Source organism: Rana temporaria, chromosome 10 (assembly GCF_905171775.1).
Source record: "Rana temporaria chromosome 10, aRanTem1.1, whole genome shotgun sequence".
NCBI lineage: Eukaryota > Metazoa > Chordata > Amphibia > Anura > Ranidae > Rana > Rana temporaria.
The window spans coordinates 11820386-11834264 of NC_053498.1; the positions used below are offsets into that span (position 1 = coordinate 11820386).

The 13879-nt window shown below is 43.0% G+C and overlaps 1 protein-coding gene across 1 annotated transcript in view; it reads right to left on the reverse strand.

Moving 5' to 3' along the window:
- LOC120916321 (G surface protein, allelic form 168-like) overlaps positions 1 to 11991 on the reverse strand; it is a 92679-nt gene extending 80688 nt beyond the window's left edge. The window contains exons 1-3 of the mRNA XM_040327226.1: positions 11846 to 11991; positions 5812 to 5928; positions 2701 to 2848 (exon numbers count right to left, since the gene is read on the reverse strand). Coding sequence (XP_040183160.1) covers positions 2701 to 2848; positions 5812 to 5847 — 184 coding nt within the window. The 5' untranslated portion in view covers positions 5848 to 5928; positions 11846 to 11991. The remainder of the gene's footprint in view (positions 1 to 2700; positions 2849 to 5811; positions 5929 to 11845) is intronic.
- Positions 11992 to 13879: the final 1888 nt, after the last annotated feature.

Genomic DNA, 13879 nt, shown 5'->3' on the forward strand with positions numbered 1-13879 from the left:
CTCCATTACACAGATAGTACAATCTCAGGAAGAAGGAGTGGAGCATTACATACAAAGGAAGTGTGTCATACATCAGAGAAAGGATCATAGAAAATACAAATGCATACCACAAAGGGTTACTAGATGGCAGCATGTGAACTAAACATAAATGTCCATAGAAAATGGTTAGGGAAACAATCTATATAACTTAAAGCGGGGGTTCACCCTTAGAGGGCACTTTTCCCCCTTAGATTCCTGCTCGTTTTTACTAGGGGAATCGGCTATTTATTTTAAAATATGTGCAGTACTTACCCGTTTACGAGATGCATCCTCTCCGTCGCTTCCGGGTATGGGCTTCGGGAATGGGCGTTCCTTCTTGATTGACAGGCTTCCGAGAGGCTTCCGACGGTCGCATCCATCGCGTCACGATTTTCCGAAAGAAGCCGAACGTCGGTGCGCAGGCGCAGTATAGAGCCGCACCGACGTTCGGCTTCTTTCGGCTACGAGTGACGCGATGGATGCGACCGTCGGAAGCCTGTCAATCAAGAAGGAACGCCCGCTCCCGAAGACCCATACCCGGAAGCGACGGAAGAAGATGCAGCTCGAAAACGGGTAAGTACTGCTCATATTTTAATACAAATAGCCGATTCCCCTAGACCGAACGAGCAGGAAGCTAAGGGGAGAAATTTTTTTTTTTTACAAATGGGTGAACTCCCGCTTTAAGCCCCATTTCCCATCTTTGCCTGTTGTCTGCTCTGACCTCAGCTATAACTTTGACAATGCTTTTTAGACACCTTCCTTGACCCATAGGCTGTTAGATTATGTTCCTTCTCTGTAATTCTGTATTGCGTTTGGCTCTGCTTGTTGTCAGCGGTCACCCTTCAGTGACACCCAGGATTCAAATTCTTTTGTAGAGAATAGGCGCAGGAATTCCCTCTTTTTGAGTCACTGTCAGGGCTGGGCTCAGCCCTTCCTTCTCTGTGCTGGCAGCTCAGCTGTCAGCTAATTGCCAGCTCCCATCTCTCCACAGTGATCCACCTGTAGATGATCCCGCTCATCAGCTCTGCCTACTTAAAGCCTTCCAGTTCATTTGCTCTTTGCCTTCGCCTGTGTTAACATCACAAGAGACTTTCTCCTGCGTTCCTGTTGAAGACCTGCTTGACTGATGATCCCTCTGGCTACAGGTCCTGCTTGCTGTATGTCTACCTTTATCGCTGGCTCTTGGACATTGGCTTGGCCAACTTCCCAATCCGGTTACTGAACTCTGGCTATGTTTTGACTACGCTTACTCTGTTCACCTTTTTATTTTTATTATTAAACAAGTGTGAATTAACTGTACTTATGTCTCGTTCTGATTCATGGTTTATGACAGTCACCCCTTGTCTCCACTGCTACCAACCTCCAAGCACCGTTCCTTGATTCCACACCCCTACCCACCTCCCAGTACTGCCCCTTTTAGAGAATACGGAACCAAGTAACTATTGTGGCATTACAGTCTCGTCCCTTGGCGGCTCTAGCGGCTCCTCCTGCATTAGATAACCCCCTAGGAGAAGTGCCCTCCTGAGGGGGTTACCTTGCGGGCGCACTCCTGATTGCATAGATGCCGAGTGTATGACTCGGCCCCGCCTCCTGGCACCTGCGTCATTGGATTTGATTGACAGCAGTGGGAGCCAATAGCTGCCCTGCTATCAATCTATCCAATCAAAGCCAGGACACCATGGTGAGGAGGACAGCAGGGACGCGCCAAGGAGATGAAAGGGCTCAGGTAAGTAAAATGAGGGGGGCTGGGGGGCCGGTGACTGCCAGGATGCATTAAGGTGAACAAAACACAAGGGTTTGCAACCCCTTTAAGTAATTAGTATGGAATTTTTTAATGATAACAGGAAAAGAGGAAAAATAGATCCCATGCCTCAGCAAAAATAGATCCCCCAACAACAATGTACCACCTGCAGCAAAATACCCCCACTACAACAACAGATCCATTGCAGCAAGCATCAGCAGACCCTCCAGAACCCAGCAACGATAGACTCCCCAGAAACAATAGATCCCCCAGCAACAATGGATCACCTGCAACAAAATACCCCCCAGCAGCAACAACAGATTCCTTGCAGCCAGCATCAGCAGACCCTCCAGCATCCATAAAACGATAGACCCCTCAGCAACAATGGATCACCCGCAACAATAGACCCCTGGCAGCAACAACAGATCTCCCTGCAACCAGCATCAATAGACCCTCCAGCAACCAGCAACAATAGACCCCCTCCCTCAACAGTAGATCCATCCCACTAACAAATTACCCTCCCCCAGTAACAATAGATACCCCAACCTCATGCAACTCTAGATCCCCTCCAGACATGATAGTTTCCCCAGCAGCCATAATCAATAGACCCTGCAGCACACAACAGCACCCCTTGCCATTACATACATTCAGTGCTGGAGGTGCCAGAACTGCGTTCCCCCCTGAAAAAAAGCCCTGGGCAGTGTTATTGCTGGGAGCTTATGCCAGAGTATACAGACAAGAAAGAAGAGAGTGCATGTGATGATCCCTTGGGGGATATAAGAAAGATAGTGATTTTTGTGTAAGCTCCTGGTCGAAAGTGTGCAGACATAGCCAGTACATATAAAGATAATTACAAAACATATTCAATTATAAATCTAATCAGTCAACACAAAGTAAACATCGAAGAAAATTGTACCTAAAATTTTTATATATTCTCTTACCTGCCAGAATGGATGCAGTGCAGTTCTCTGTATAGCAACATGAGGTGGATGTCTTTACGTTACCATAAGTACTACTAATGCTTCCGACTTTATTACAGACACTTAAAGGTGCACATGAGGCGGATGTACCTTGTAGAGTTTGATCCACCTGTGACCAATCAACACCAAATCATTTTATTAATATGTGATTCCTATGCCATAAAGCTACACTCCTTTGCACTTAATAAATGTAGCAAAAAGCCCTTGTGTGCCGCTTTAAAAGCCAATTACCGTTTTAGGAGCCTCTGGATGAGTAGCATGCAGCCTACACACCAACCTACATTCATCCTAATGTGAATTATTGCTAAACTTAGTTCAATTCAATTTATAGCATCATTGTAAATAAAATAAAATCACTAGACTTCAGTCTCATCAGTCTAAAGTCAGGACATTTACAAAATGGCGAACAATGCGGGGACACTCCTTTAAAGGAGAAGTCCAGCCTTGGTTTGTTTGGCTGAGCTTCTCCTCACAGGAGGGCAATTCGTTTTGCACTCCCGAGACCCTTTTTCAGCAGAAAGCGGTCTGTGGTATTTGATCGCTCGGTTCTCAGTGTTAACCACTTGCCGACTGCCTAACGTAGATAATCTGTCTCCTACTGTAGCTCCGTGACCGTGCCCGCGGTGTGATGGAAGTACTAAAATGAATATTTTTGTGTTATGATTAGAACCACTGAAGTGTTGCCTTTCTTTCATTATATTGTTTATTTGTTTTATTTCCTTTAAGGCCGGTACACACAGGAAAACATGTACGATGAAAGCCGGGTCCGTCGGATCGTTTTCACCCGTACATGTCTGCCCGGGGACTTCTGTACGATGGCTGTACTAACCATCGTACAGAAAGTCCGCACGTAAACATAAAACAGTGCGCGGGGCGTGTCCGCGCCGTCGCCGCGATGATGATGCGACGATGACGCGGCGACGTGGGCGGGCCTGCCTTTTAAATGCTTCCACGCATGCGTCAAAGTCCATTCGACGCATGCGAGGGACGGCGGGCGCTCGGACATGTACGGTAGGTCTGTACTGACGACCATACATGTCCGAGCGGGCAGGATTCCAGCGGACGGTTTTAAAACAAGTCCAGGAATATTTGCCCGCTGGGAAAAGGCCCGGCGGGCAAATGTTTGCTGGAATTCTGCCCGCTCGCGCCTACACATGACCGAACATGTATGCTGAAACTGGTCCGCGGACCAGTTTCAGCATTACATGTTTGGTCGTGTGTACGGGGCCTTATTGCTTGATCTAAATAAGATTATATGCATATGTATGTATGGGTATATACTACAATACTGTTATATTCCTTAAGTGAAACAACGGAATATAGGCCCGGATTCACAGACACTGGCGCATATTTATGCCGCCGTAGCGTATCTCCTTTACGCTACGCCGATGCAGCGCAGAGAGGCAAGCACAAAATTCACAAAGCCAGTGCTTCCAAATCTGCGCTGGGTTTCCAAGGCGTAAGTCGGCGTAAGTGGAAGTGGGCGTGAGCCATGCTAATGAGGCGTGACCCCATGCAAATGATGGGCCGAGCGCCAGACAGGATACGTATCGCCAACTGGGCATGCGCCGTCCCGTGGGAGCATCTCAGTGCGCATGCTCACAATCACGTCGGAACAACTGCCTAAGATACGTCGGATCACTGCCTACGGCGTGAACGTAACCTACGCCTAGTCATATTCACGTCCTACGTAAAATACGTCGGCTTGTGTTCCCTGGTGCAGCCTTTGCATGGATGCTGCTGAGTTACACCTCCTTTATGGGGCAATTAAACTTTACGCCGGACGTATGACTTTACGCGCACTGCGTCGGATGGACGTACGTTCGTGAATCGGCCTATCTCCTCATTTGCATATGTGAATAGAAAATCAATGGGAGCGCCAAATACGTCCAGCGTAAATATGCGCCCACTCTACGCCGGCGTAGGCAAGTTACGTCGGTCGGATGGAGCCTATTTTCAGGCGTATCTTAGTTTTGTGGGCACGGCGCACAGATAAGACGACGGATATTTGCACTTACGCGGCGTATCTGGAGATACGTCGGCGCAAGTGCTTTGTGAATCCGGGCCATAATGTTTTAAAGTTACAATACATCTCAGCAATTGGACAAAGAGACTAATAATATCAAAACCATCCCTCCTCCTTCTTCTCTCCCTTAGCTACAGTATATGGGTTTGAAGAGAAAACCCCTGTGAATTCAATGGGATCCCTGTATGACACAAGGACATTTTGTGCTAATTAAAGGACTTTGAAACGTGTGCAGTATGCCAAGAACAGACGTCACAGGGGCGTGTAATAAGGGACTGAACTATATGGACTGACCACGGACTCGATGTCCACCGGCATCCCGCGATCGTGTCACCAAGCGGCAGAACGGGGAGATGCCTGTGTAAACAAGGCATTTCCCTATTCTGCCTAGAAACAGGACAGTGATCTACTGCTCCCTGTCACCCCAGCCCCCACACAGTAAGAATCACTTCCTAGGATACAATTAACCCCTTCCTCACTCCCTAGTGGTTAACCCCCTTCCCTGCCAGTGTCATTTACACAGTAATCAGTGCATTTTTATAGCACTGATCGCTGTATAAATGACAATGGTCCCAAAATAGCGTCAAAAGTGTCTGCCGCAATATCACAGCCATGATAAAAATCGCAGATCTGCACCATTACTAGTAAAATAATAATAATAAAAATGGCAATAAACCATCCACTGGTAAGTATAAATGTAAAATAAAGAAAAGTTCATACTTCTCTTTTAAGCACCAAGCAGCTTTATGCACTGAGCACATTTTTTTGGTGGGGAAGATTAATTGGGACATTGATAGATTTTTGGCATTATACATTTTATTATCACAAATCAATAGAAATGGTACCTATTAAATTATGTATGAATTGTAGCTCTGGGAATACGATTTGTGATTTGGTTAGGTGTGCCTAGGCCACTTATGAACATCTGCTATGGAAGAAGGAGGGTGGGGGGTTGTATTTAATGGGGTATAAATAATAGTAGGGTTAGGGCAGTTTTTTTGGAATTAGACATGTTTTGAGTGACCTAACCTTTGAATGGAACTCACCTGCAGTGGATTCTGTATATGAGGTTGCACACACATAGCGATCAGGGCAGCTGACGGCAAAACCTGTGCAGGATGTGGCGTTTGTTGACATGCATTCTGTACAGTTGAGAGAATGGCCTGGTTTGGGGAATAAAAGGGTTACATTTGGCATTGCATTGCAGGCATAAGTAAAACAGTAATATTGTAAATAGACATGTGCACACTGAAATATTTTGTTTCGGAATTTCGTTTTTGTCCGAAAAATAAATGTATTTGGAAAGATGTTGAGTGTATCTTTTTGTATCTGTTCCCTACTGCAGTAGTTATTATTAATTTGGAACCACCAATCAATATGATGATAGAATTTGCCTATCTATACAATTTTCAAAACAGAAATATATTAACATACACGGATGCATTGCCAACTTATATATACTCAGATATTGAGATACATGTGTATTTTATTATGTTTGGTCTGGCTAATTTAATCTTAAAGTGATTGTAAAGTCTAAATTTTTTCCCTATACAATTAACAATCCTGTTATATTTACTTGCTCTCTGTAATGGTTTCGCACAGAACAGCCCAGATCTTCCTCTTCTCGGGCCCCTCTTCTGGTCTACTGGCCCCTCCCTCCAGTTCAGTGCTCCCACAGCAAGCAGCTTGCTATGGGAGCACCCAAGCTGAGTCACGTTCAGACATGGAGCCGTGACCCGCCCCCACCCCCTCTCTCCCCTGATTGGCTGGCTGACTTTAATTAACAGCAGCGGGAGCCAATGGCGCCACTGCTTTGTTTCAGCCAATCAGGGGAGAATCTCGGACGGCTGAGACACTTGTGCACATCGTTGGAAAGAGAGGGACCTCAGGTAAGTGTTAGAGGGGCTGAGGGGGGCTGCTGCACAGAGAAGGCTTTTTATCCTAATGCACAGATTGCATTAGGATAAACAAAAGGTGTGCCTTTACAACTCCTTTAATAAGGGAGGTTCGGACCAGACACTGGCTGTTCAGATGTTCATCTGAATGGCGAATGTTTAGGGCGTGCACCATAGATGAATGTGACAGCTTCCAGCTGTCCACAGTTGCTAAGGAAGTAGCAGGTGCTTTCACCTGCCACATCCTCACCAACCATTATGACATCACCACACAGACTCCTCCAAAGGTTAACCCACAATACATGTCAAACAAAACCAAAGGAAATTCCCAGCTTAACTCCAACCAGCCTGCAAACAACCAAATTATCCTGTCTAAGGCCTTGTACACACGAGCAGACATGTCCGATGAAAACGGTCCGCGGACCGTTTTCATCGGACATGTCTGCTGGGAGATTTTGGTCTGATGTGTGTACACACCATCAGACCAAAATCCCCGCGGACAGAGAACGCAGTGAAGTAGACTAAACCGACGTTCTCAAACCGGAAGTGCAATGCTTCCACGCATGCGTCGAATCAATTTGACGCATGCGCGAGATTTCGGTCCGCTGGTTAGACGTACTAACCAGCGGACATGTCCGACGGACAGGTTTCCAGCAGACAAGTTTCTTAGCATGCTAAGAAACTTTTGTCCGCTGGAAACCTGTCCGCTAGGCCAGAAAAATGTCCGCTAAGCCCTACACACGGTCGGACATGTCCGCGGAAACTGGTCCGCGGACCAGTTTCAGCGGACATGTTCGGTCGTGTGTACGGGGCCTAACAGTTTGCGTTACCCACAATACATAATAGACCCTTAGGGTTGATTTACTTAAACTGGAGAATGCTAAATAAAGTGCAACTCAGCATAAAAACAATAAGCTTCCAGGTTTCTTATCAAAGCTTAATTGAACAAGCTGAAGCTAGAAGCTGATTGGCTACCATGCACAGCTGCACAAGAGTTTGCATTCTACTGGTTAAAGTAAATCAACCCCTTAGATTCTGCTATATATTTTGGGGGACCTTTGGGGTCTGCAAGCTGTTTTTTTATTTAAAAAAGGAAGCCAAGGGAGATGTCAAAGTCATTTCGAGCATGCGCGGGTTTCCACGGCTACAGGTAAGTTTACACACTCTCGGGTTTCTCGTCGGGAAACAGGCCGACAAGAATCCCGAGAAAATAGAGAGGAGCTCTATTTTTCTCGTTGAGATTCTGGCCACATTTCCAAAAACCTGAAAGCCTCGTACACACGCTCGATTTACTCGGCCGAGAAAACCGAGCGTGTGTACGAGGCTTAAGACTTCATGTCAAAATCTCTTCAAGTACGAACAAAGGCTATTGTTAGTTGACTAATTAGGTAGCCTGTAGTGAACCTAATGTCATTGACAGACAGGAATTTTTTGTAAAAAAACATTGCTCTACGATATGCTTGTGTGACGGAGGAAAGGATTCCAGACTGAAAGATAAACGAAACTGACGCCATGTCTTACAGGTCAGAGGAAGAATTGGGGTTTACGAGTTTCGACCAAGTTCAAAATAATTTGGAGATTGACTTTTGATTTTCTTCTGTCGTAAAGTGTATGGATATTCAAAATTAGTTTTTTTCAAATTAAGTTTTTTTAGTTTTGGATAAAGTAGGGAGGGATCAATGTATAACTAAAAGCAAAACTTTTTTAGAGCTTTAGACAAAGTGGAGAGGGGTTAAAACATCTTCTAGGTTTTTATTGCTACCTCTGCCCTGGTTAGGGAGATTCACCCTCTCTATTAGTCCTGTTTACCAGTATCATCTAAAGTGAAAGTCACAAAAAATACCAAATTGTGGGTTATCCCCAGAACCAGGGCTGATCCACCCTATAGGCTCACTATGCAAGCCGCTTAGGCCCCGCAAAGCTGCGGAGGGCCCCCAAATTACTAGAGGCCCCGCCTGGTGAGAAGTCATTTTTATCCCCTCACCCCGCTTCTCACAACTCGCTGGCTGCATGGGAGAAGGGGTAAGAAGTCAGCACCCCTGCTTCTCACTGTAATTTAAGATATCATTTCCGACAGCAGAACACCCCCTCCCCCCGCTTCTCAACTTTAATCTTCAATGTGACATGTGACATGTCACTGTCGGCAGCGCCCCCCCCCCACTTCTCCTACTTTAATGTGACATGTAATTTTGCTTAGGGCCCCAGGGAGGTCAGGATCGGCACTGCCCAGAACAGTAAGGCCCCTTTCACACTGAGGCGGTTTGCAGGCGCTATTGCGCTAAAAATAGTGCCTGCAAACCGACCCTAAACAGCGGCTGTTGTTTCTCCAGTGTGAAAGCCTGAGGGCTTTCACACTGGAGCAGTGCGCTAGCAGGACCGCTCCAAAAGTCCTGCTAGCAGCATCTTTGGAGCGGTAAGAGGAGCGGTGTGTTTACCGCTCCTCCACCGCTCCTCCACCGCTCCTCCCTGCTCCTTCCTATTGAAAGCAATGGGAAACTGCGGCTATACCGCCGGCAATGCGCCTCTGCAGACGGTATTAACCATTTTTCGCCTGCTAGTGGGGGTTAAAACCGCACCGCTAGTGGCCGAATACCGCCGCAATTCCGACGGTATAGAGCCGCTAAAATAGCTATACTGCCACCGCACCTCCCGCCCCAGTGTAAAAGGGGTCTTATAGAAGAGAAATCTTCTAATGGGGGCATTCGTTCTGGTGACCTGGGGAACCCAATGTATTTCCTTCATTTTTTTAGATTTTGAGAGATTTCCTCTCACTTCATTTTAACTATGGGACAGGAAGTGAAGGTTAAAACCGCCTTTGGCCAGCTTAAAGGGTTGTAAAGGTAATTTTTTTTTTACTCTCCCTTGGACTACAGGAGAGTCAGGACGCTCTCTACGTTGCAGATAGAGAAAGGAGCTGTGTGTTAGTGGGAGCGTTCTGACTCTCCTGTAGTCCAAGGGAGGGGGCGAGCAGGACACTCCACACCAGGGAGAAAGCCTTGCATTACTGTGTGGAGTTACAGACAGAAGAACAGGAAGTGAGGATTTCTCAGAAGAAATAAGGACATTTAAAAGCAAAATGGAAGGATGAGGTAAGTGAAGGAGGACTGCACTAAGGTAAAGGAAGCTATTTAGAGAAAAAAAATACCTTTACAACCCTTTAACACTATTGGGGCACCTACAATGGCCAGCTTTTATAATAATAATAATATAATAATAATAATAATCATCATTATCAGATAAATATAATAATAATCATCATCATCATCAGAGAAGAAGAAGAAGAGAAGTTAATGTAATATAATGTAATGTAATGTAAATATAAGAAGAAGAAGAAAGAAGAAGAAGAAGAAGAAGAAGAAGAAGAAGAAGAAGAAGAAGAAGAAGAAGAAGAAGAAGAAGAAGAAGAAGAAAGAAGAAGTTAATGTAATATAATGTAATGTAATGTAAATATAAAAGAAGAAGAAGAAGAAGAAGAAGAAGAAGAAGAAGAAGTTAATGTAATATAATGTAATGTAATGTAAATATAAAAGAAGAAGAAGAAGAAGAGAAGAAGAAGAAGAAAGAAGAAGAGAAGAAAAGAAGAAGAAGAAGAAGTTAATGTAATATAATGTAATGTAATGTAAATATAAAGAAGAAGAAGAAGAAGAAGAAGAAGAGAAAGAAGAAGAAGAAGAGAAGAAAAGAAGAAAGAAGAAAAGAAGAAGAAGAAGAGAAGAGAAGAAGAAGAAGAAGAAGTTAATGTAATATAATGTAATGTAATGTAAAAGAGAAGAGAAGAAGAAGAAGAAGAAGAAGAAGAAGAAAAAAAGAAGAAGAAGAAAAGAAGAAGAAGAAGAAGAAGAAGAAGAAGAAGAAGAAAAAAAAGAAGAGAGAAGAAGAAGAAGAAAAGAAGAAAAAGAGAAAGAAGAAGAAGAAGAAGAAGAAGAAGAAGAAGAAGAAGAAGAAGAAGAAGAAACAGAAGAAGAAGAAGAAGAAGAAGAAGAAGAAGAAGAAGAGAGAAGAAGAAGAAGAAGAAGAAGAAGAAGAAGAAGAAGAAGAAAGAAGAAGAAGAAGAAGAAGAAGAAGAAGAAGAAGAAGAAGAAGAAGAAGAAGAAGAAGAAGAAGAAGAAGAAGAAGAAGAAGAGAAGAAACAGAGAGAGAAGAAGAAGAAGAAGAAGAAGAAGAAGAAGAAGAAGAAGAAGAAGAAGAAAAAAGAAGAAGAAGAAGAAGAAGAAGAAGAAGAAGAAGAAGAAAAAGAAGAAGAAAAAAAAAAGAAGAAAAAGAAGAAGAAAGAAGAAAGAAGAAGAAGAAGAAGAAGAAGGAAGAAGAAAGAAGAAGAAGAAGAGGAAGAAGAAGAAGAAGAAGGAAGAGAAGAAGAAGAAGAAGAAGAAGAAGAAGAAAGAATGAAAAAAAAGAAAAGAAGAAGAAAAGAAGAAGAAGAAGAAAGAAGAAGAAGAAGAAGAAGAAGAAGAAGAAGAAGAAAGAAGAAGAAGAAGAAGAAGTAAAGAAGAAGAGAAAAGAAGAAGAAGAAGAAGAAGAAAGAAGAAGAAGAAGAAGAAGAAAAGAAGAAGAAGAAGAAGAAGAAGAAGAGAAGAAGAAGAAGAAGAAGAAGAAGTTAATGTAATATAATGAATGTAAATATAGAAGAAGAAGAAGAAGAAGTTAAGTAAAAGAAGAGAAGAAGTTAATGTAAAAGTAGAAGAAGAAAAAGAAGAAATGAATGTAAAAGAAGAAGAAGAAGTTAATGTAATATAATGTAATGTAAATATAGAAGAAGAAGAAGAAGAAGAAGAAGAAGTTAATGCAACTGCCCAAAAAGTTTTAGTAAAATGATATGTCCATCTAGGACCATCATGGCCAAAGAGAGACAACACTTCTGTGTATTTCATGCAAATGAACAGCTTTGTCACTCTGTTAAAGAAAGTGTTGAAAGAAAATATATAGACCTACTGGGGGACTTAGAAAATCAAAACTGCTGTATTAATGTTCCTGAAGAAGGCATCATTTACAGTATGTAGTTTTTTATTTTGGACAAAGTTCTACTTTCACAAAGTTAACACACCAGAATAGGGATTCTTTTCAGTTTTCAATGTTTAAGCTGAGATCAATGAGATGTGAAAATTACAGTCACATGAATTAAATAAAAACTCTTATATATCTATAGTTAAAAATTATTAAAATTAAAATGATTTAAAATAATACTTACAAGGAGCTGTGAGAGCCGAGAGTAGGCACAGGATCCCTAATAGAAAACATCGTGCAATTTGGTTTTTCTCGGTATCTTGAAAGAGTTACCTTGATCTTAACCTCATTCCAGCAGAGAGTCGAATGGGTCATTAGAACTAGGTGAAGTCACTTACTAGGAATGCAAACCTTCAGGTAGTTGTAGATGTACAGTATGTAGGAGTGGCATGATGTCCCTTTCGAAGTGCCTTAGGGTCTTTTACTACATTTAGAAAAAAAAAAAAAAGGAGTGGTGACCTTCTTACAATAAGGCAACACCTATTTGTTTTCAGTGATGTCATAGAATAGGAGGACCTGTCATTGAAATATTGCTCTGCAAGAACTCATAAAATTTCCAATACTCAACAATAGGGATGAGCCCACGGTTCGAGTTGAACTTAAGTTTGGCTCGAACATCGGGTGTTCGTCTGTTTTGAAAACAAACCGAAAAGAATATGGGGCGTTCGCAGAAAATTAGAGTGCCGCGGAATGCCCCATAATGCACTGCGAGATCGCAGTGAATTGCTATATGATGATTGGCCAAAGCATGCACCTGACCTGCATGCTTTGGCCAATCACAGCGCACTCTGCTGAGAGAGCCATAATTGGCCAAAGCCAAGATGCCTTTGGCCGATCATGGCTCAGGGGGATTAAGTCCGCGCCCCGCACTATATAAGGCTGCTTACAGAGCGGCCGTGTGTAGTGTTGTTGGTGTGGACGGAGAGATAGCTTGAGTTAGATTAAGCAGGATGTTTATTCAGTTTAGTGGCAGTGTATTTGATTGATATATATATTATGTATATATATTTACAGTCAGTCTAATATATAATACAGTACAGACCAAAAGTTTGGACACACCTTCTCATTCAAAGAGTTTTCATTATTTTCATGACTATGAAAATTGTAGATTCACACTGAAGGCATCAAAACGAAATATAAAAATAAATAAAATATATTTCATATTCTAGGTTCTTCAAAGTAGCCACCTTTTGCTTTGATTACTGCTTGGCACACTCTTGGCATTCTCTCGATGAGCTTCAAGAGGTAGTCACCTGGCGCAGCACCCCATCACTCTCCTTCTTGGTCAAATTGCCCTTACACAGCCTGGAGGTGTGTTTGGGGTCATTGTCCTGTTGAAAAATAAATGATGGTCCAACTAAACGCAAACCGGATGGAATAGCATGCCGCTGCAAGATGCTGTGGTAGCCATGCTGGTTCAGTATGCCTTCAATTTTGATTAAATCCCAAAAGTGTCACCAGCAAAGCACCCCCACACCATCACACCTCCTCCTCCATGCTTCACGGTGGGAACCAGGCATGTAGAGTCCATCCGTTCACCTTTTCTGCGTCGCACAAAGACACGGGGGTTGGAACCAAAGATCTCAAGTTTGGACTCATCAGACCAAAGCACAGATTTCCACTGGTCTAATGTCCATTCCTTGTGTTCTTTATCCCAAACAAGTCTCTTCTGCTTGTTGCCTTTCTTTAGCAGTGGTTTCCTAGCAGATATTCTACCATGAAGGCCTGATTCTCACAGTCTCCTCTTACCAGTTCTAGAGATGTGTCTGCTGCAAAAGATGGAAGAACCTAATATGAAATATATTTTCAGTTGTTTCACACTTTTTTTGTTATGTATAATTCCATATGTGTTACTTCATAGTTTTGATGCCTTCAGTGTGAATCTACAATTTTAATAGTCATGAAAATAAAGAAAACTCTTTGATTGAGAAGGTGTGTCCAAACTTTTGGTCTGTACTATATATATATATATATATATATATATATATATATATATATATATATACACAAAGTGGAACCTCGAATTACAAGCATAATCCATTCCAGGAGAATGCTCTTAATCCAAAGTACTCGCATATCAAAGCAAGTTTCCCCATTGAAGTCAATGGAAACGGAAATAATTTGTTTCGCATTGACTTCAATGGCATGCAATACCGCATGCGGCCAGAGGTGGGGGGGGCACCAGAGAGCCTCGGAAATGTCCATAAAGGCCCGAGGA